Source organism: Notolepis coatsorum, assembly GCF_963971535.1.
Source record: "Notolepis coatsorum genome assembly, chromosome: 10".
In the NCBI taxonomy this organism is placed as follows: domain Eukaryota; kingdom Metazoa; phylum Chordata; class Actinopteri; order Aulopiformes; family Paralepididae; genus Notolepis; species Notolepis coatsorum.
The window spans coordinates 122,518,763-122,543,521 of NC_140174.1; the positions used below are offsets into that span (position 1 = coordinate 122,518,763).

Consider the following 24,759-nt stretch of genomic DNA (forward strand, 5'->3'; position numbering starts at 1 on the left):
AAGACAGTAAGAAGGGTAGTTCTGTTTTCTTTTTTTTCATTTCAGATATTGATTGAAGAAGTGCGTATTTCGATTGGTGGTGTTTCGGCTGTCCTGACTGTATTGGTATAATATGCTGTGGCAGTGTTTCTCCTGGCTGGTGTGTCGGACAGGGGTCTGTATAATATGCTGTGGCAGTGTTTCTCCTGGCTGGTGTGTCGGACAGGGGTCTGTATAATATGCTGTGGCAGTGTTTCTCCTGGCTGGTGTGTCGGACAGGGGTCTGTATAATATGCTGTGGCAGTGTTTCTCCTGGCTGGTGTGTCGGACAGGGGTCTGTATAATATGCTGTGGCAGTGTTTCTCCTGGCTGGCGTGTCGGACATGGGGTCTGTATAATATGCTGTGGCAGTGTTTCTCCTGGCTGGTGTGTCGGACAGGGGTCTGTATAATATGCTGTGGCAGTGTTTCTCCTGGCTGGTGTGTCGGACAGGGGTCTGTATAATATGCTGTGGCAGTGTTTCTCCTGGCTGGTGTGTCGGACAGGGGTCTGGGGATTGTGATCTACGAGCTGCTGGACATGTTGTTATGACTGCAGCACACTTGTTTTCCTCTTAGCCGGCCTAGTTGTAGGTCACACTGTCACACCCTCTCTTTCTCATCCTCCTCCTCATCCCCCGTGTCTGCTCCTCTCCTCCTCTCTGTCTCCTCTCCTCCTCTATGTATCATATGTCTCCTCTCTCTCCTCATATTCCCTGTCTCCTCTCTGTCTCCTTCTCTCCTCATCTCTGTCTCTTCTCTGTCTCCTCTCTGTCTCCTCTCTGTCTCATCTCTGTCTCTTCTCTGTCTCTTCTCTGTCTCTTCTCTGTCTCCTCTCTGTCTCTTCTCTGTCTCTTCTCTGTCTCTTCTCTGTCTCCTCTATGTCTCCTCTCTGTCTCTTCTCTGTCTCCTCTCTGTCTCCTCTCTGTCTCCTCTCTGTCTCTTCTCTGTCTCTTCTCTGTCTCCTCTCTGTCTCTTATCTGTCTCCTCTCTGTCTCTTCTCTGTCTCTTCTCTGTCTCCTCTCTGTCTCTTCTGTCTCTTCTGTCTCCTCGTTGTCTCTTCTCTGTCTCTTCTCTGTCTCATCTGTCTCCTCTCTGTCTCCTATATGTCTCCTCTCTGTCTCTTCTCTCCTCTTCTCTGTCTCTTCTCTGTCTCATCTGTCTCCTCTCTGTCTCCTATATGTCTCCTCTGTCTCCTTCTATCCTCTTCTATGTCTCCTATATGTCTCCTATTATCTGTCTCCTATGTCTCCTTCTCTCCTCTTCTCTGTCTCTTCTGTCTCATATCTGTCTCATCTCTGTCTCCTCTCTGTCTCCTCTATGTCTTCTCTTCTCTGTCTCCTTCTCTTCTCTGTATCCTATCTGTCTCCTCTCTGTCTCCTCTCCTCTGTCTCCTCTGTCTCCTTCTCTCCTCTTCTATGTCTCCTCTCTGTCTCATCTCTGTCTCTTATCTGTCTCCTCTCTGTCTCCTCTCTGTCTCTTCTCTGTCTCTGCTCTCCTCTTCTCTGTCTCTTCTCTTCTCTTCTCGTCTCTGTCTCTTCTCTGTCGCCTCTCCGTCTCATATCTGTCTCATCTCTGTCTCCTCTCTGTCTCCTCTCTGTCTCCTCTCTGTCTCCTCTCTGTCTCCTCTCTGTCTCCTATCTGTCTCCTCTCTGTCTCCTCTCTGTCTCCTATCTGTCTCATCTCTGTCTCCTCTCTGTCTCCTATCTGTCTCATCTCTGTCTCCTCTCTGTCTCCTCTCTGTCTCCTCTCTGTCTCCTCTGTCTCCTCTCTGTCTCCTATCTGTCTAATCTCTGTCTCCTCTCTGTCTCCTCTCTGTCTCCTCTGTCTCCTCTATGTCTCCTCTCTGTCTCCTCTGTCTCCTTCTCTTCTCTGTATCCTCTGTCTCCTTCTCTCCTCTTCTCTGTCTCCTCTCTGTTTCATCTCTGTCTCCTCTCTGTCTCCTCTCGGTCTCCTCTATGTCACCTTTATGTCTCCTCTTCTCTGTCTCCTTCTCTCATCTTATCTGTCTCCTCTATGTCTTCTTCTCTTCTCTTCTATGTATCCTATCTGTATCATCTATGTCTCTTCTCTGTCTCATCTGTCTCCTTATCTCCTCTTCTCTGTCTCCTATCTGTATCATCTCTGTCTCCTCTCTGTCTCCTCTCTGTCTCCTCTCTGTCTCTTCTCTGTATCCTCTCTGTCTCCTCTCTGTCTCTTCTCTGTCTCCTCTCTGTCTCATCTATGTCTCCTATCTGTCTCCTCTATGTCTCCTCTTCTCTGTCTCCTCTGTCTCCTCTCGGTCTCCTCTCTGTCTATTATCTGTCTCCTCTCCTCTTCTCTGTCTCCTCTCTGTTTCATCTCTGTCTCCTCTCTGTCTCCTCTCGGTATCCTCTATGTCACCTTTATGTCTCCTCTTCTCTGTCTCCTTCTCTCATCTCCTCTGTCTCCTCTATGTCTCATCTCTGTCTCATCTCTGTCTCCTCTCTGTCTCTTCTCTGTATCCTCTCTGTCTCCTCTCTGTCTCTTCTCTGTCTCCTCTCTGTCTCATCTATGTCTCCTATCTGTCTCCTCTCTGTCTCCTCTATGTCTCCTCTTCTCTGTCTCCTCTGTCTCCTCTCTGTCTCATCTATGTCTCCTATCTGTCTCCTCTCTGTCTCCTCTATGTCTCCTCTTCTCTGTCTCCTCTGTCTCCTCTCGGTCTCCTCTCTGTCTATTATCTGTCTCCTCTCGGTCTCCTCTATGTCTCCTCTTCTCTGTATCCTCTATGTCTCCTTCTCTCCTCTTCTCTGTATCATCTCTGTCTCCTCTCGGTCTCATCTCTGTCTATTCTCTGTCTCCTCTCTGTATCTCTGTCTCCTCTCTGTCTCTTCTCTGTCTCCTCTCTGTCTCCTCTCTGTCTCCTCTCTGTCTCCTCTCTGTCTCCTCTCTGTATCATTCTCTCCTCTTCTCTGTCTCCTTCTCTCCTCTTCTTTCCTCCTCTATGTCTCCTTATATCCTCTTCTCTCCTCTCCTCTCTATGTCTCCTTCTCTCCTATCCTCTGTCTCCTCTCTGTCTCATTCTATCCTCTTCTATGTCTCCTTCTCTCCTCTCTGTCTCCTCTCGTCCATCTGCTGCTAATAGATCTTCAGGGCCCCGACCCGGACTTTTTAAAACTTTGTAAAACTTTAGAACAAACTTGTAATTTGTAGCGAGTAAGCAGGTGTCAATGAGAGATGATGTGCCGCACTGGCTGCCTTCAACGGTCCCTGTCTAAAGACTAATCCATCACACGGGTGCCAGTGATTACAGGATTGTTGCTAGTCAGGACAGCTTGGATATTGGTCGATAGTTAATTATATCTAGCGTATCTTCTCCAATTGATACCAGGAATCAATTGTAGAAGATAAGCTAAATCTAATTAACTATCGACAATTATCCACACTATCCTGACTAGCAACAATCCTGTAATCACTGGTAAATGATCACCCCATAGCTTTTCCCTCAGATCACTGTGTATTAAACCCACATCACTCCGGGTTTAGAACAAAGTGGGGCAGCATCACAGCCACTACGTTAGTTGGAAATTATATTATCCAAAGGAAAACATTGTGCCTGCCTTTTTGTAGATTTGTCAAAAACATGTGACACAGTTGATCACACTCTTCTAGGGGTGTAACGGTACACAGAAGCCACGGTTCGGTACATACCTCGGTATTGGGGTCACGGTTCGGTACGATTTCGGTACAACAGAAGATTTTTTTTTATCATTTAATTTATAATTGTTTTATTATTATTATATATTTTTGTATAATTATTTATAATTATTATTATATATTTATGATACTTATTATAATAATTATTATTAAATGGAATCATTTTCTATAGGCTTGCTGTGGTAGTCGGTAATACTGGTGTAATTCTGTGTTCAGGCATCCACTGAATAAATTAATTGCCTACTGTCCCTTTAACAATTTATCCTTGCTAAGTTTCAGTTTCACTTCTAGAGAGAATTTTACTTCACGAGACTGAATACTAGAGAACAGATGACATGTTACAACTAGGTTTGGGCGGTATAATTTTTTTCATACCGTCATACCTTGCTGACATACAGATACAGCCGGGAAAAGTCCAGGAACAGCTGTTTGCCTGCCGTTATGACGTCGTTTGGCATGGTTAATGTTAACAATGACCAGCGGGGGCGCTCTCATACAGCTGGTGACAACTGCCCGACGCGCCGGCTTTTTGTTCAACGTCCTACAGTATGTCTACAGACTGCATGAATGAATGTTGCTGAATTAAAGAATGAATAAGTTAAACGTGTCAATTCAGCAGTCAAAGTGTATATATTAAAACGTGTCAAATCTAACTTCATTAGATGGCCGACGTACGGCTCTCTTGTCCATTCATTTCATCAAAAGAAAGCGTTAGTGTAATGCTTCTTGGTAACAATAAGTTTGTGTACGCAATGTTGCTGAATAAAATAATTAAACCGTTAAGACCTGTCGAATTAGCAGTCAATGTGTATATTTTGTGTAGTGCCATGTGGGCTCTCTTTATAATTGATATATTTTGTCTAGTACCGTGGTCTAGTGGTTTAAGGTTATTCCTTTCAAGCTGACGCCCGGGGTTCGATTCCTAGCGGGTCTAATATATATATATTTTTTTTATTATTTATAAAATGAAATTGCCTGCAACGATGTGCATAATACAATAGTAATAATATATAATAAGAATCCAACCAATAGAGCGACATTGTGCAATAAACAAGTAAACAAAGTAGGGCATATTTTACAGTAGGGCACTTTGAAACAACCAATCACGTTGCGCGATAGCACGAGCGGTGCACAGTCAGGAAGTAATGTTAGAGCTGAGTTCACTCATTCCGAACGGCGAAATGTAAAATGCTACCCAGGATTGTTGCGTTTCGTTATAAAAAATATGCGGTGATAAACAAAAAACGAATCGCAGTATGCAAAACGTGCGGTTCGAGGATCACAGATGTACTATGGTGACAGATAAGGGGGGGGACCCTGATGTAAACAAGACGAAAGTCTTTCTCTGGTCTGCAATGTACAGTGTTGTTTGTACAGTTGTACAGTGTCCCCCACCCACCCCTGTCAGACGTCCTCTCCATAAAAAAAACGATTGAATTGCTCAGAATTTAAAATTATGTCCCCAATAGGACATAATATTAATATTATTCCCCAGTATGACACAATAAACACAGAATGAATGCCCCCCCCCCCCCATAAAAACATACTGCCAAATTACTTCCACCCTCATCTCCAAAACAGTTGGCGTGAACAAATAATACTAGAGACAGAATGAGTTTTGCTTCTTTTTTTGGTTTTTCTTTTAATCAGTGAATTATATTCCCATCCATATCCCCAACTTTGTGATTTTTACATACTGATCAGACGGAGGCAGAATAGCCTGCACATACATCAATGCATCTCTTGTAAGATATGAATTGCGGCATACATTTTCCCAGACATGGTGCTGTTGGCGTCAAGCACAGGAGGTGAGGGGTGGAGTGTCACCACCTGTTTAGCTAGGGCAGAGCGCATGTAGAGGGCATAGAAGAACCAGACGAGGCTGAAGATGCACAGGCCGATGGAGATGTTGATGAACACTTTGCCCATGTCAACCTTCTTCTTCTTCTCCTTGCGGTGCCGCTATATATATCAACAACAATCATTCACAAATAATAGACCGGAACAGGAATGGAAAGGAAACGTCAGTGACGTCACATACTGGATTTACTACATCGCCCTCTGTAGAACACAAATGAGCAAGGGCGCACATAATAATAATAATATATTTAACACCCCCACTCGAACTTAGCTTATTGTGGTACAAAACAAAAATATATATATATATATATTATCCCTCTTTGGCCTTCAATACAAAATAAACAACAACAACAAAAAAAACATATTGGCACATCCATGCTTTTCTTTCACTCTAACTAAGTGCCAAACAAATACTGAGCAAACTTCTTCAGTTGTAGCTTAGTGGCTGGTTTTGTCATCACATCAGCAATCATGTTGTCAGTAGGACAATATTCCAAACATATCCTCCCACTATTCACAGTTTCTCTTATGAAGTGATATTTTATATCAATATGTTTACATCTTTGCCTGTTTACAGGATTCCTGGCTAGTGCAATAGCTCCTTGGTTATCATCATAAACCTTGGTTTGTGCATACTGACATCCATCAATACCCTTGAGTAGCTGTTGCAAATACATACACTCCTGTATGGCTGATGCTAAGGCCATGTATCCTGCCTCGCAGGTAGAAAGTGCAACTGTTGGTTGTCTTCTACTCTTCCATGAAATGAGAGAGCTTCTCTCACTTAGACTGGCACTACGTCCCAACAGGGGGGTAGTGACTAGCCTGTGTAGGTGTGACATTGGATTGGCAACCCCCCCACACACCATTGAAATGCTAATTGTTGGGGGACCCTGATGTAAACAAGACGAAAGTATTTCTCAGGTCTGCACCCCCTTAACAATTGTATGTATTGAGCTGGACTGTACTGTACCCATTCTGCAATCTGTTAAAATTTGATATTACATTTACATTTAGTCATCTACCTATTGAAGCGTTGAGAGAAAAAGACAGCCAAGATTGTACTTTAAACTAAATTACTTTTATTTGCCTGTATTCTAAATTACATGCAATGCAAAGTAGAACTGTAATATGTACTTTCTCAGTCAGTGCTAAATGCAGTCCTCTTATGCAGCATCACTTTTCACATCAAAACAAAAGTAGAACTGTAATGTGGACTCAGTCAGTCACACTTATTTAACATGATCAAATAATTATTATAATATTCTTTACTTCACTTTGAAATATTATAGTGAAATATTTTGCAATGTTGTCGCATTTGTCTTGTTGAAATCCTCCAACAGGCTCTTTTTTGTAAGTTGACTGGTTTGCACACCAATAATACAGTGCAATAATATAATAGTAGAATAGATAGTAAAATTATGCAATAGAATGGCCAGAGTAAAATAGTGCTACAGTACAATCAACAGCGGGGTGTATTAGAAGGCTATGGTGAAGAGGTACGTTTTTAGCTTATTTCTGAAAATATTAAGAGATCTAGCTTCCCTAATGTCCATAGTGTGTTCCATACCTTTGGTGCATAGTTAGCAAAGGCTGCATCACTGATTTTCTTTAGACTGTGACTCGGAACCTTCAATAGTAGATGATCGCAATGTTTATACTTTGTATATAAGGAGGAGGACCTTGAAATCAATTCTAAATGTTACCGATGATTACTGATGTAAACAGGGGGATCCTGATGTAAACAAGATGAAAGTCTTTCTCTGGTTTGCATCCCCTTAACAATTGTATGTATAATTGTATGTAATTGTATGTATAACATCTGCCAAATTTTTTTATAGTTTTTGATTCGCAGCGGGATCCGGAAGCGCCACTGAACCGTGAGTCGAATCAGTGAATCGGTTCATTGCCGTGAGCGTGTATCGAATCGCTCACTCACTGAAATGATCCGTTGGGCACATCACTGACTGTTGCCTTTGACACACCTCTGATGTGGGAGATGAGGTCAAAGGACATGTCGTGACGCAGTTTGACAAGGGTGATAAATAGCTGATCTATGGGTGAGATTATGGTGCTCCTTGTCTTCTCTGTGTGCAAGAAAGAAAACAAGTGCTGAAGCACTGGCCAGGTAACACCTGTCATCATCTTGCATTTGGTGTCGTTGCTGTCCACAGATGAAGCGGTCAAGGAGCTTGACTCGACCTTGGTTCTCTGTTGGTCACCATCCTCCTTGGCTGCATCACTCTCCTTTTTTCACGCCGCTCATGGCGACTGATGTTTGTTGACGTAGATGGTGTAGACTGTGATGTTGAAGGGAATACAGATGGTATGTAGTCTGTTTGGTCATTGACCTTTGCTCCTGAATGAATGAATGAAAAAGTTATTAACAGATTGCAGAATGGGTACAATACAGTACGGCTCAATACACACAATTGTTAAGGGGATGCAGACCAGAGAAAGACTTTCGTCTTGTTTACATCAGGGTCCCCCATGCGAGTTCTCTCTCTCTCTCTTGGATCAAATAACAAACTCAGCAAGGCCAACGGCTTCTCTGTTACAGTGGGTGACAATATTGTCACAAGGAAAGATGAAATTACCTACCTGGGTTCCATCCTAGAGGCAAATCTTTCCTGTGACAAAATGGCAACCAATGTAATAAAAAAAAGTCAACCAACGAACAAGATTCTTGTACCGGATCTCCTCTCTGGTAAACAAGAATACCCTGAAGACTCTGGCAGGAGCACTCATTCAAGGGTACTACGACTATGCTTGCACCTCATGGTACCAAAGCACCTCAAAAGCGCTAAAAACTAAATTACAAACATCACAAAACAAACTGGTCAGACTACTGCTTGACCTTACTCCTAGAACCCACCTCACCCCTGCCCACTTTGACTACCTAGGATGGCTTAGAGTAGACGACAGAGTACAGCAACTTGCAATGGGCCTGGTCTACAAGATACTGTACACTACACCACTAAGATACCCATGTACATGTCGAAATACTTCCCAAAGGTCGGTGAATACCACGACCACAACACCAGAGGGAGTTCCACAAATCATGTTCAACCCAGATTCGGCTCAAACAAGGGACTAAACACGTTTCGCAATTATTAAAATGATAATACTTTTATTAATATTAATTAGGCTACTGCTGGCCATTCATCAAGCGAGACATTGCTGATTGTTTATGTATTTTATAAGACAAGACTACAGCAGCCGTGTATCTTGGATGTAATGATTGATTGATTGATTGATTGAAAGAAAATTAACAGATTGCAGAATGGGTACAATACAGTACAGCTCAATAAACACAATTGTTAAAGGGATGCAGACCAGAGAAAGACTTTCGTCTTGTTTACATCAGGGTCCCCTATTTTCAATTCATCATAACATGACATACATGACATACAGATACAGTACTGCTACATCTATACATTTATGACATACCAGATTTACAAATACAGTACTGTTTGTGATACAAAAAGAGTCTAAAAAAGAGAGTATATGATAACGTTAGCACACTGTCGATGGCTCATTGATTTAACTGTAGCTACTGTACAGTAGCAAGCCAAGTTACTATGGGGGACCCTGATGTAAACAAGACGAAAGTCTTTCTCTGGTCTGCATCCCCTTAACAATTGTGTATATTGAGCTGTACTGTATTGTACCCATTCTGCAATCTGTTAAATAAAGTTTTCATTCATTCGTTCATTCACTTACCGATCTTTGTGCACCTTCTTAGTTCAAGTGTCGAACGAAGTTGGACGTTGCATGATTGCATCTCCATCTGTGATCCTCGAACCGCACGTTTTGCATACTGCGATTCGTTTTTTGTTTATCACTGCATAGTTTTTATAACGAAACGCAACAATCCTGGGTAGCATTTTACATTTCGCCGTTCGGAATGAGTGAACTCAGCTCTAACATTACTTCCTGACTATGCATCGCTCGTGCTATCGCGCAACGTGATTGGTTGTTTCAAAGTGCCCTACTGTAAAATATGCCCTACTTTGTTTACTTGTTTATTGCACAATGTCGCTCTATTGGTTGGATTCTTATTATATATTATTACTATTGTATTATGCACATCATTGCGGGCAATTTCATTTTATAAATAAAAAAATATATATATATATTAGACCCGCTGGGATCCAAACCCGGGGCGTCGGCTTGAAAGGAATGGGCATTAACCACTAGACCACGGTACTAGACAAAAAATATCCATTATATATCCCTTATATGAACCTCCACTAGCAATCGACAGGTTTTAACTGGTTAATTATTTTATTCAGCAACATTGCTTTAGACATATGGTATGGTATTTATTTTAGACAACAAAACATATACAGATCGTTATACAGTATACTGTGTAGGACGTTGTAGCGTCCGTCTAATGACTTTGCGCCTCCTGGCGGCATAAAATAGAACAGCAGCCTGGGTTCCTAATTCATTTCCACGACGTGATATAACCGTGCGCACGTCGCGGCAAAGCGCCCAGGAAAACTAAAAGCTTCATCTGTATTATGGCGGTATGACTTTCATTTTCATCAGCGGGGGGAGGGGCGGAGCTAAGTTAACAATATACTCGTTATCACCATACATAGCGCTTATATTGAAACACGTTGACATTCGGGCCGTTCTTTCAACCTAAAAGTGCACTTTCTTCAACCTCAAACCTAAATTCCTTAGCGACCCGTGTTGCCAAAGTAAACTAATCAGTGCGCACATTCGAGACACACACATATGAAACGAGTCATACGGAACAAATAACGGAGGCTGAAATTAGACCAATATGACTCACAAACTCACGACAGTAGTACACAACTACACATACAGACGCACAAAATGTATTCTGCATTGATTAAGTGATAATAAAAACCCAGCTTAAGCCGTTAAACCCCTGTAGTGAATCGCAAAGCCAATACGCACACACACAGTCGAACTGGAACGCTTTACCAAACATACACTACCAGCATTCATATCTCGTACGTTCATCTTCCAATCGCTTAACCATAACATAACTTACTTACCGGTACCCAAACAACGTGTCCCTGAGTCCACATTCATGCACGAATCCATTTCAAAACGTTAGAAAAACGCTTTGTTTCCCGATTCCTCAATCATCCAATGTCTGGAAGTGGACCCATGGTTAATAAACGGACGGCCATCGGTCCATAACCGCATTCTATAGAAGAATAAGTCTTTATTTGTCGTCCAGATTAACACATGCGAGATGAAAGACCCAAAGGAACACGCGCGTTGCGTCACCTGCTCAGCTCAGCTCTGCTCTGACTGAGAGAGGGAAAGATATACTGCCCTGCCATCTGCTGGCGCATGCTGTGCACTACAAGCAATGCCGTGTTATAACTATGTGTCAGTGTAATAGAAGGAAACGCATCTGTGATTTGGCGCACAGTCTGTGACGTCACGGTATTGAAAATCATACCAGCGGGATTTCGAAATACCCTGGTATACCGTAATACCGTCATACCGCCCAAGCCTAGTTACAACAATGGCAGAGGATTATTAGGATTTAAACACAGTAGCAGTTCAACTGGAGAGGAGCTCAGTGTTGGAGCCGAAATACTTGATTGGACTTATTGTTATGTATGTTATGGTCTATGGTTATACCTATAGAGGGAAATTAGTTAAATGTATGGAATATTGAACGAAATGATTTATTGGTTTATATAAGTTATGCAAATCACAATATTATGCACTGGATACGATATGAGTTATGATTGCTGAGCGTTTAGGTAGGTCTGGCTCCCTCTTTGGGTCAGCCCTGCTATTACAGGGCCAGGCGGGATTCTTATTGGGGGAACTGCTCGCACCTGTGAATGGCCAAGTTATTAGGATATACCTGGTTGGAGACTGGGGAGAGCGGACACAGTATTTCTACCGCAAAATACCGAAAATATACGACTCAAATCATGTTTAACTTAATTGTTTTATAAGGCAAGTGGGCCAAACTCTTTCTTTAATGATTTGTGAATAAACCCCTTTGTTAATGGACCTGTCTCAAACCCTGCCCTCTTTTCTTGATCCTCCAATCACAACTGTCGCTTACCTCGGACAAACCAAGTTTGTCCGAGGTAAGCGACAGTTGTGATTGGAGGATCAAGAAAAGAGGGCAGGGTTTGAGACAGGTCCATTGGAAACAACAGACGTTTGGTTTTTGGATGGCGCGTCGTCACCCAGCTCAGAGTGGCTGTTTGTTTAAGCCACTACACTCGGTATGTACGTTTTATTTTTTTATTTGATCAGCTCTGCCCGAGTGTCCGGCGGGGGAGAATGTTGGTGTGTGTGTTGGCGACGTGTGTGTGTGTCTTTCCATTGGCTTCATTTGGTTGACATTATTGGGCGAACAAGAAAACGAAAGAAAACTGTACAATTTTAATGACCCTGCAGCTGTTCCAATGTAAATGTGCCTTTCTCCTCCGTGATCTTTCGCCCGCTCTGAAGTCGGACTCGGTGTGCCGCGCACTGTTCTCACACGGACACGGAACCCGCGAGTGCCTGCATGCGCGACTGGTGTGTGTGCGCTGTGAGGCGTATTCTTCGTATGGCTGCGCGTACCGCACCATGACGGCTGTACCGTAAATGTGTGGGACGAATACACGCACCGTTACACCCCGACTCTCTTCTGTTGCAAAGAGAGTTGTCCTGATCATCCAGCACACTGTGTCCACTGAGAGAGTAAAGGCCATCCCATAGTCGAGAGGAACGTACGCGGCAGCGTTTTTTCCGTTAGCCGGTAATTACCGGTATTTGACCGGCAAAATCTGTTGAAGTCCGACATATTTAATCTCTCCGGTCTTAATGTCCGGTGAAAATAATTCCCTGAGTCTAAGTACAATTTGATTATTTGAATTGTATTAAAATAGGCTAAAATTAAATAGCCTATGCGATGAACGAAACAATCATTACATTTGTTTCCTCGTTGCTTCTAATAATGACAACGACGTTGTCAGCGAGAGCTTAGTGCTGGGTGTGCGAACTTTTGTGAAGCTGCAGAGCCGGAGCAGCAGCGGCACAGTGCAGTACTCCAATTCAGCCATTTTCAATTCAATGTTGGGTGGGGGGCGCTGCTGTGCGGTCCCCAGAAAAGAGCCAATAACAGCTGAATCTGCTGCTCTGCATCGACATACTCTCTCAAATAAGTCGTTGGGAGGTGGAGAGAGAGAGAGTCGTCACGCAAACCCACGATAATGTTGCCGTCTCTCTCTGTCAATTTCTCAGTTCTTCGCTTGATATAATTAATACAAATGTCCAATATAACGGAATTCGTTAGCTCATAAAAATGTGATTATAACAGACTGTTGTTTATTAATGTCGGGCGACTGCCCACAGACACCTATTTGATTTAAAGTCGGCAGCAGCACGAGTCTCGGGACTTATTTTATTTGGAATATAACGACTTTATACGCAAAAGTAGCCTAGTTTTAAGTAAAAATATTATAAATCTACATGCCTTGATGATGTCATTCTTTTGTTTTGTTGTCATTCTTTTGCCTATCAATTGTTTTTAAGCTCAATAAACTCTGACCGGAATTTCTCTCATTTGACCGGTAGATTGAAATCTACCGGACACTGAGGCCGGCAACAATTTTTTCTAACGGAAACCCTGGTACGCGGACCGGACTCCGCGGAGGTCCGTGCGGACTCAAAGCGGACTCAAAGCGGACTCAAAGCGGACTCCAAGTGCGCTGACGTCCGCGCCTCTCACTTGGTGTCACACAAAACGCTGCTCTGCGTGTTGGTTGACATCGACCTGCATTTAATGTGACGCCGATCTGCATTTTACTCTGAACACTCGCTCCGTGCGAAGTGAGAGTAGGGGCAGGATCATGGTTAAATGGGTAGGATTGGTCCGGTAAAACGTTGGCAGGTAGATGACGCTAAATTTAGTTTTACTATCGCTAATCGTCATCCATTCCAATTCATATACATTTGGACCATGTCTTTTTTCATAATCTGAAGAAAAGTTTGAATGGCTTTTCTAAATGAAGTGTGTAAAACTGCCAGTTTTATTTTGAAATATTGGAAACGGAGATAACCTAGACTCTTTATTTTGACATCGGATGACGACGACATGACAGAAGTCTAAACAGCATGGGGACAATTGTGTAAACTGCCGCGAGACATGTAGGAAATTGGTATGCGGAGGTACGCTCGACTATGAAAGCTCAAACGACTGCGGACATGCCGTACGTTCTGCTCGACTATGGGAGGGCCTTTATCCTGATCATTATCCTGATCATTCAGGACACTGTGTCCACTGAGAGAGCACAAGGGCCATGATACATGAAAGGAAAGAGGGTGTGTGTTAGGGAGATCAAAGCGTATGTATGTTGTGTATGCTTGTGTGTGTCCGTGTGTGCTTGTGTGTGATGTTAGGGACGTCAGAGCGTATGTTCTGTATGTGTGTGTCCGTATGTGCTTGTGTGTGTGATGTTATTGACGTCAGAGCTTATGTTGTGCGTGTGTGTGTTACTGAGCTGATGTTGTCCGCGTGTGTGTCCATATGTGCTTGTGTGTGTGTGACGTTATTGACGTCAGAGCCTATGATGTGTGTGCATCCGTATGTGTGTGTGTGTTATTGAGCTTATGTTGTCTGTCTGTGTGTGTGTGTGTCAATAATGTGCTTGTGTGTGTGACATTATTGACGTCAGAGCCTATGCTGTGTGTGCATCCATGTGTGTGTTAGTGAGGTCAGAGCTTATGTTGTGTGTGTGCTGTGCATGTGTATTATGTATGTGTGTGTGTGTGTGTGTGTGTGTGTGTGTGTGTGTGTGTGTGTGTGTGTGTGTGTTAGTGAGCTTATCTTACACACACATCGTTTGTATGTAATGACATTGACCTGGGAGAATTCACGTCATTTGAATATCTTGCCATTGAGCTCAAAGCTGAACTGTCTTTGTTCCTCATCACATTATACCGACCACCAAAATACTCATCGCTATTTCTGCAGGACTTCTCAGAGCTAATCTAACGTGGTATCGCTAGATGTGAAAGATGAATCCTACATGGAGACCTGGCTATTCATAATAATAAGAAAAAACACCTCAAGGCTATTGATCTTGTCAACCTATTGGACAGCTTTGAACTTTATATGTAAATTAGCCCACTCATCATCACCATGGTAAGACTCTGGACTTTGTGATAATGACACGGTTGAACATTGATAAGGTCTCAACAATTGAATTATCTTCTATCTATATCTGACCATCACTGTGTTTCTTGATGCCGACCTTATCTTAACAAAATACCAAAAGAGAGACTGTAGTTAACCATTTCACTGCCACACTACAGAAGAACCGTCGGTAGTGTGATAGTAAAGGGTTAACCGTATGTAGTGTGGCAGTGACACGGTTAAAAGAAAGGGGACTAGATGGCAGAGGAAAAGTAACCTTGCCGTCATGCACTTGTCCTAAATATACTAACCTACACTGTAGCACTCAACACTTTGATGAACATTGTTACTCAGCTGATAGAGTTGTGCCCTTCCTGCTGACCTGTCGCTTTGGATAAAATAATATGCATGACAAAATGTAAATGTAAATGTAGAGGAAAGGTTCTCTTAACATTATGAGATCATCTGAGCCATGCAGTTTGAACTGTTTATGTCCGATACTGTGTTGCAAATGCGAGTTATTTTATTATTGTTTATACCGCTATTTCTGATGACTGCTGTAAAGCACTTCTTATTATTAATGCGTGTCCCCCTCTCTCTCTCTATCGCTCTCTCTCTATCGCTCTCTCTCTCTATTGCTCTCTCTCTCTCTCTCTCTCTCTCTCTCTCTATATCCCTCCTCTTTCCACCCCTCTCTCTTCATTCCCCATCCTAATATCTGTATCTCTCTCTCTCTCTCTCTCCCCCCCTCCCCCCCTCCTCCCTTCCCCCCTGCAGGTGGTAGAGATTGCTCTAAAGGTTAACCCCACACTGGGAACCCACATGTTCCAGCCGCTGCTGCCTGACGTGTTCAGAGGCATCGTGGACGGGGAGGTGAGTCCCTGTCTCTTCAGCTCAGCATCCAGGTCTCACAGCGCAGACACACCAGCACTTTCGCTCCCATGTCAACGGACGTAGCTGTGCCCACCGGCCGCAAGCGGCTGGAAGCGATCGTTTCCGCTTTGGTTGAATTCAGAGGCGTGTGCCACACACATTTTCACAGAAATACACTCAATATCTACATTATTACCACACATATAGATGTTGTTCAACCAGCTAATGTGTCTGTGTCCTTCCCAATACAAATAAACCATATTACTATACTTTTTCAGGAGTACAGTCACACTGATCATCATTCTAAAATTAATTCTAACATTCTAATTAATTATATAATAACTGGTTATACATGCAACATGGACAATAGAACACTGGAACTGGAAATCTTAAAAAAATCTTCAAACAGAGGCTGACTTACCAATAGACTAGGCCTTTACAGCTGTTCCAATGTGCCTTCCTCCGTGCACTTTCGCCCGCTCTGAAGTTGGACTCGGTGTGCCCGGCCACGCGTGCTGTTCTCGCACGGAACCCGCAAGTGCCTGCATGCGCGACTGGTGTGTTTCCGCTGTCATCCTCCAGGTCTCATCCTCCAGGTCTCATCCTCCAGGTCTCATCCTCCAGGTCTCATCCTCCAGGTCTCATCCTCCAGGTTTCAGCCTCCCTAAGGTTGTGACGTGGTTTGCAGCCGTACACTGTGGTGCCTGAGCTCCTGGCCGCCATGTGTTCTGTTTAACTTTTAGTCCATCCAGAGAGGCCTTTAACCTGTTCACTACCAAAGGGTTGACCCTGTCACTGCGACAATACAGCAGGTTAACCCTTTCTCTACCACACTACCAACGGGTTAACCATTTCACTACCACACTACCAAACGGTTAACCCTTTCACTGCGACAATACAGCAGGTTAACCCTTTCACTACCACACTACCAAAGGGTTAACCCTTTCACTGCGACAATACAGAATGTTAACCATTTAACTGCCACACAACAAAGGGTTAACCCTTCCACATCCACACTACAGAAGGTTAACCCGTTCACTACCACACTACAGACTGTTAACCTTCTGTAGTGTGGTAGTGAAAGGGTTAACAGGATAAGTTACAGACCTTCATCTGTACCCGTGTGCACACTGTTTATTTTCATAATTTTTTTTGTATTCAGATTGAATTATATTTTGCACGCTCTTTATTTTCTTTCATCACATTTTTATATTCAGAGTTAATTATGCTGTTCACACTGTTTATTTTTCTCATATTTCTATAGTTGGATCTAATTTCATTGCCTATATTTATGTCTTGCTACTATTACCCTGCCAATACCTGTACCGCCCCTCCCCCATTTCCTCAATGGGATCAATGGAGGAATATCTTATCTTATCTTATCTCACCTTACTGTATCTTAAGCCTGACGAGAAGGCAGCAAGCGCCATGACAATACAAGGAGACGGTAACACACAGTGTTACATCAATAAAACAGACCGTATCGAAGCACCATGACAATACAAGGAGACGGTAACACACAGTGTTACATCAATAAAACAGACCGTATCGAAGCACCATGACAATACAAGGAGACGGTAACACACAGTGTTACATCAATAAAACAGACCGTATCGAAGCACCATGACAATACAAGGAGACGTTAACACACAGTGTTACATCAATAAAACAGACCGTATCGAAGCACCATGACAATACAAGGAGACGTTAACAGTGTTACATCAATAAAACAGACCGTATCGAAGCGCCATGGCAATACAAGGAGACGTTAACACACAGTGTTACATCAATAAAACAGACCGTATCGAAGCACCATGACAATACAAGGAGACGTTAACACACAGTGTTACATCAATAAAACAGACCGTATCGAAGCGCCATGGCAATACAAGGAGACGGTAACACACAGTGTTACATCAATAAAACAGACCGTATCGAAGCACCATGACAATACAAGGAGACGGTAACACACAGTGTTACATCAATAAAACAGACCGTATCGAATCACCTGGACAATACAATGAGACAATACAAGGAAGCTGTGGGACTAGATTGTTAACTTATAGAGGGAGTCGTGTGATTGGTAGGTAAACTGCTATTCAAGAGCCAATGGACGATCTGGGGTTACCCATAGCACATCTTTGAAGCTCTTTGCTGACTCATAGCTAGAGTCAACACGTGTAACCATTGTTATAGAGTGTGGTACTTGTAAGACAAGATAAGATATTCCTTTATTCATTCCCTTGGGGACAGTGCCTTTATCCAGTCTCTCATCCCACCTATCTCTGTTATGGCGTGTGCTGTGTTCTTGTGCTCTGTTCTTGTGCTCTGTTCTTGTGCTGTGTTCTTTTGTCTCTGTTCTTTTCTCTCTGTTCTTTTCTCTCTGTTCTTTTTTGAAATGTCTGCTTCCTGCTGTGTTCCCCATCTGTCCTTGCTCTTGTCCTGCCATATTGTCCTCATCAGTGACCCTTTATTTAATACATACTGTAGCGATGTGGGTGCTACCCTCTGTCGGGTTGGAACAACTCTGAGGCAGATTTGATGCCACTCGAATGGGTCTCTATGGCTCCCGACACCTGTGACGTTTACAGAGTGGTACTGGTTAACTGACAGTGGTACTGGTTAACTGTGTGTGTGTGTGTGTGTGTTGCCGTAGAGATACCCGGTGGTGATGTCTACGTACCTGGGCATCCTGGGTCGGATCCTGCTCCAGAACGCCAGCTTCTTCTCCACGCTGCTGTCTCAGATGGCCTCCGAGTTTCAGCAGGAGGTAAGACTTCAGAGAAGGGGGGCAGGAGGTCATCATTTGGTGTCGTATAACCACTCAGAAAAAATAAATAACGCACATCCTCCGTTTGTTGGTGCTGAGCCAAACTGTACAAACAGTAATACATGAGACAAAGCGGGGCTCGCAACTCACTTGTTGTTCCAAGGTGTTTTAATAAACAAAAAGGCAGTAGATGCAACGTTTCGACCGACCCTTCCGGTCTTCTTCAAGCATGAAGACCACACAACAATGACATATTTTTATACAGGAAGTGAAATAAATTGAATATCAGCCCCACCTGGTGATCAGGGGTGGTCCCAAGACTTGCATGATTGATACATTGTATACATGATTAAGTAACAATTTATCTTTTCATTTGACATTTTTTAGGAGATTCTTTGAGAAATATCTATATTAAACACAACATTAAGACATCATTTACAGATAGGCAGCAGTGTGTACGGTACAAGTCCTAGTCACTGAAAACAAAAATGAAAAAACAATGATGAAAAAAACAAAGTCTATTGACTGTCTCCCTCTATAAGTTAAATGTACAAATAAGGTCTAATGTCAAAGTCCTCATTGAGTCCTGTTGGTGTCATCGTTTTAAGATAATGGATCCACCATACTTCTCTCCTCAGTAGGAGATTATCTATATCTCCCCCTCATCTTGGAAGATGCACTCTCTCTATTCCAAGGTATCTTAGTGATGAGACATTGTGGTGTGCCTTTTTAAAATGTAAAGCTACTGGGCTTTTTTTCATCCCCATTCCGTATTGTACTCCTATGTTCAGCAATACGTGTTTTTAAAGCATATGCCTTACCACATGGGCACTTAAGCATATAGATTACATTGGTAGTTGTACATGTTATTTTGCCTCTTATTTTTATCTCTTTCCCAGTTGTTGGGTGATAGAAAACAGTGCATTTGTCTGTGAAGTGACATTGAGCACACAAACCACAACGTTGGTTTCCATCTGGCAGGTCATCTAAAAAATGTTGTGTTTTTTTAGGAGGCAGGTCTGATTTAACCACAATGTCTCTGATGTTATCTGCTCTCCTGTAGACTAGTCTAGGGGGGATCTTAAAAGATTTATCCAAAGTTGGATCAGAACTGAGAAGATGCCAATGTTTTTAATAGTATGTTTAAAAAGGGTGCGGCTACGTGGCGTAATGGGCAAGGCGCTCGCCACGAATGCGGAGACGCTGGGCTCGCCTGTTCGAGCCCAGCGCTCCACATTGCTTTCAGTTTAGCTGGTCGTTCATACTAATACACATTGGCCGTATTAGGGGGTGGGAAACTGATGGGTGGGGATCGGGCGTTGTGGACAGCGACTCCTACATGTCGGTTGGTGCGCCTGCGCAGTAGAATCAGGAAGTGTCGGGGGCAGCGTGAGCCTCCCACGCGTTACTCCTCGACACTGAGAGATCGAGCTGCGCAGGTGAAAAGATGTGACTGCTGTTACCTCAAGTACCGGAGGGGACTTGTGCTATGTATGACTTAGTCCACATTGCAGCCGGCTTGTGGGAGGCAAGAAACAGCGTTCGTGACAGGGGAGGGTTGAATTGGATGATATGAAATTGGGATGGGAGAAAATATAGACGTTTTCTGTATACATCCGTTTGGAATGTACCATTGTCTTTTTTGATTATAATATCTAAGAAATTCACTTGGTGTTGGTCATACTCCATAGTAAACTTTAGATGTTCATTTTTGGCATTGAGGAAATTAAAGAATTGTATCAGTGTCATTTCATCCCCTGTCCACAGTATGCAAATATCATCTATATATCTTATAACCACACCATCACTGAGCATTAGGGTTTGGTATTGTGGAGGAAATTAACCTGATCAATGAATGTAATTTTGGAGGAAATTAACCCGATCAATGAATGTAGATAGTCAAATATAGACTCTCTCTCTCTCTCTCTCTCTCTCTCTCTCTCTCTCTCTCTCTCTCTCTCTCTCTCTCTCTCTCTCTCTCTCTCTCTCTCTCTCTCTCTCTCTCTCTCTCTCTCTCTCTCTCTCTCTCTCTCTCTCTCTCTCTCTCTCTCTCTCTCTCTCTCTCTCTCTCTCTCTCTCTCTCTCTCTCTCTCTCTCTCTCTCTCTCTCTCTCTCTCTCTCTCTCTCTCTCTCTCTCTCTCTCTCTCTCTCTCTCTCTCTCTCTCTCTCTCTCTCTCTCTCTCTCTCTCTCTCTCTCTCTCTCTCTCTCTCTCTCTCTCTCTCTCTATATCTCTATATCTCTATCTCCCTCTATCTATCTCTCTCTCTATCTCTCTCTCTCTCTCTCTCGCTCTCTCTCGCTCTATCTATCTCTATATCTATCTCTCTTTATCTCTCTCTCTATCATATCTCTATCTCCCTCTCTCTCTCTCTCTATCTCTCTCTTTATCTCTCTATATCTCTATCTCTCTCTCTCTATCTCTCTCTCTATCTCTCTCTCTCTCTATATATCGCTATCTCTCCGTCTCTCTCTCTCTCTCCCCCCCCCCCCTCCCCCCCCCCCCCCCCCCCCCAGGCGGACCAGCTGCTAGGGGGTATTATAGAGATGTGGGTGGACCGTATGGACAACATCACGCAGCCTGAGAGGAGGAAGCTGTCATCGCTGGCCCTGCTGTCCCTCCTACCGTCAGGCAACAGGTTAGGATCACATGCCAGTCATGTATCAACATCCAATGGATGCAGGGGGAGGATGAAGCGGTGGTGACACATAACCCTTGTTTACTATAGTCTAATAAATTCACACTGACAAACTCCGTCATAACAGGTTTGGCCTGATGGTGGCGCTAGACCCTCCTCCTGGGGTCATGAATGTGCACAGCAAATTACTTGGCAATCCAGTCACCAGTTTCCTAGATACCTCATGGAGGACCTCCACACTGCATGGCTGGCTGCCAGAATGAAGTTACGTTTATTTAAAGGTCCCCTCTCTTATAAATGGCCTTTTCCAGTGGTTTGCATTGTTTTCTAGCAATGTGGGGTGTTGTACCAACACTGACTAGATGTGAAATCTCTACCCAGTCCCGTTTCTACAGTATAGCCGAGGCAAGAACCTCTCCCACTGAACCAAGCCATTCTGAACGAACTCTGATCTCCCACTGCCCGCCCCACAATCAACTGTGATACGTTTAAATTATGAGCAGCGAGTGGAAATAATATGGAAGTGGTTTCGACAGCAGAGTTGCCACCTTCAGCTGTTCCACTCTCGGCACTTCCTCAAAAGTGTCTCCACAGCATAGCTTCAGAGTGCTTATAAATCCCAGCTTTCCCCCCTGCGCTGTTTCTATGTGCAGTGAAAACTTCAATAAGCTTTGCAATGCATCCTTGTAACGTTAACGTAAGGTTAGCCGCTAGCTAGCCAACCCAATTGACAACAGCTTCACTAGATAAAACGGGTGGGAGGGATTGGGACTGGGGGGGGGGGGGTTCTTGCTCTCGCTCTCTCTCTCGTATCTGCTAGTGCAGGTGGGTGACTGTCACTCAAAGCGTATGGGTGGAGCCCAGCCAAAAACAGCTTGGAATTTGGAAGGGCAGAAAGTGGTGCACCAAAGTACTTGATTAAAAATACAAAACAATGAATTTTATTGGAAAAAAAACCTTACAGATGTGTTCCATAGACTCACAGGAATTGTGTAAAATTGCCCAAATAGTGAAAAATATGGGACCTTTAAGTTGAATCTGTATCAATCCTCTTGGGGGAAATTCAAACAAGTTAGGAGCAGTGGGCAGCCACACACACACAGTGGCTACTACTACTATGTGTGGAAGAATAGCACGACGTGTCAGCGAATAAGCTAGCTGGCTCACCAGCTGGTAGGATGGTGATGAGTTGCTATGAGATATGTAGCGTAACGTCTGGCCTACTGTATCGTAAATAACGTGACAAGCACATTAGATTAGATAGCCTAGCGACAAGCGGCCACTACATAGTTGGGTATTGAAAAAATGCTCATATCCAAAAGCAGTAGATAGATATAGGTCATACATGTAGGTATGCACTTGTCCTAATATACTAACCTACACTGTAGCACTCAACACTTTGATGAACATTGTTGCTCAGCTGATAGAGGTGTGCCCTTCCTCAATAAAGCCAGAGAGAGAGAGAGAGAGAGAGAGAGAGAGAGAGAGAGAGAGAGAGAGAGAGAGAGAGAGAGAGAGAGAGAGAGAGAGAGAGAGAGAGAGAGAGAGAGAGAGAGAGAGAGAGAGAGAGAGAGAGAGAGAGAGGAGAGAGAGAGAGAGAGAGAGAGAGAGAGAGAGAGAGAGAGAGAGAGAGAGAGAGAGAGAGAGAGAGAGAGAGAGAGAGAGAGGAGAGAGAGAGAGAGAGAGAGAGAGAGAAATTCTGTGTTCAGGCATCCATACTTATTGAAAAAATGCTCATATCCAAAAGTAGTAGATAGATATAGGTCATACATGTAGGTATGCACTTGTCCTAATAAACTAACCTACACTGTAGCACTCAACACTTTGATGAACATTGTTACTCAGCTGATAGAGTTGTGCCCTTCCTGATGACTTGTTGTACAGAACTTGTAAGTCGCTTTGGATAAAAGCATCAGCTAAATGACTAGACCAGGGGTCTCAAACTCAATTTACCTGGGGGCCGCTGGAGGTAGAGTCTGGGTGAGGCTGGGCCGCATCAAATATTCCACAGAAAAAGGGTTTCAAGTATTCCAAAAATGTATTAATATACCCCTTTGCCTCATCATAACAGATTTCTGAAAAGCGCGACTTCCAGAGCATTTATGAGTCATTCTAAATCCCTTTGTTCTCCGCCCACGGGTCCAAAAAGCCCTGTCAACCTTGAAGGGTTAAAAGCGACAACTGTATTTACCCACGGTTATTTGAGGGGTTCTCATTTTGGTGCTTTTTTAAAACGGTTAAATAGCTAAACAGCATAGGGCTACTAGCTACAATTCACAAAGTGCATATCACTTCTAAACTATGGTGGCTCTATAGTGTCAGACAGAACGGCCAGTAAAAAAAAAGAAAGAAAAGGCACACCCCACCTGTGGATTTGAAAATGTGACCTTTGTGGAAATTCTGTGTCTGATCTAATCTAGGTACGAATCAGTATTGTGTGTCATCGGTAGCGGTAATAAGAGTATCATGAATTTGGTATTGGTATTAAAGAAAAAAAATTGGTATCAACACTAACACACACACACACACACACATACAAATGCATAGATGTGTTTGCATTGGATTGGACTCAATGAAAATGTATGAGAAAAAGAAAATCTGGATTCCACATTTTACTTCTCAGGCATGTAACCAAGTTCAAGTTCAAGTTCTTTAATAGTTGTCATACAGAAGTACAGAATACTTTCATACAAAATGCTTCTTACTGTTACGCTCCAGAGACTGTGCTAGACAAGATAGTATCAAATAACATAATAACATAATATAGCATGAATTTAGAAGAAGAAAATTAGGTCACAGTGTTCGGTATAGACATATGTACAATGTTCTGAGTTACCATATAATATACAATACACAATACTATGCAGTGTACTAATGTACAGTACTATCTAGTGCAAAGCAGAAATGGGATGAGGTACAATTTTAGGTACAATTTACAGTAAGGTGTACGAGTTGTAGTGCAATCCTTCATCCATAAATATAAAGTGTGGGGAGTGGGTGCTACAGTGTGTTTGTTTAAAGTGGGTGTGTGCTATAAGTGTGTGGAGTGGGTGCTACAGTGTGTTTGTTTAAAGTGAGTGTGTGCGTGTGGATGTGTGTGCTATGTGCGTTTGGTGGTTGTTGTTGTGTAGTGTTCATTCATTGTTCGTTTAGCAGCCTGATGGCCTGGGGATAGAAGCTTCTTCTGAGTCTTTCTGTGCTCGCCTTGAGACTCCTGTATCGCTTGCCTGACCGCAGCAGTTCAAAGAGGCAGTTGTTCGGGTGACTGGAGTCTTTAATGATTCTCTTAGCCTTGCCCTTGCAACGCTTGTAGTAAATGTTCTGGAGGGTGGGGAGCCCCCCTCCAATTGTGCGTTCGGCTGAACGTGTCACTCTTTGTAGTCTGCTTTGGTCTTGTGCAGTGCTATTCCCAAACCAGGAGGTGATGTTGCCGGTCAAGATGCTCTCTATTGTACATGAGTAGAAGTTCTTAAGGATCTTCTGGCTGACTTGGAACTTCCTTAGGCGCCTGAGGAAGTAGAGGCGTTGTCGTGCCTTCTTCACAACACTGTTAATGTGTGTGGTCCATGTCAAGTCCTCGGATATGTAGGCTCCGAGGTACTTAAAGCTGTTGACTCTCTCAACCGGTGCCCCGTCGATGCTGAGGGGGCTGTAGTCCTTGACCCCCGACCTCCTGAAGTCCACAATCATCTCCTTTGTTTTGCTGACGTTCAGGGAGAGGCTGTTTTCCTGGCACCATCCCGCCAGGACCTTGACCTCTTCCAGGTAGGCCCTCTCGTCGTTGGCAG

General features: G+C 43.4%; 1 protein-coding gene across 1 annotated transcript in view; it reads left to right on the forward strand.

The window, feature by feature from the left end:
• ipo11 (importin 11) overlaps positions 1–24,759 on the forward strand; it is a 577,792-nt gene that overhangs the window by 354,939 nt on the left and 198,094 nt on the right. The window contains exons 22-24 of the mRNA XM_084323169.1: positions 15,469–15,564; positions 18,221–18,334; positions 20,850–20,971. Coding sequence (XP_084179295.1) covers positions 15,469–15,564; positions 18,221–18,334; positions 20,850–20,971 — 332 coding nt within the window. The remainder of the gene's footprint in view (positions 1–15,468; positions 15,565–18,220; positions 18,335–20,849; positions 20,972–24,759) is intronic.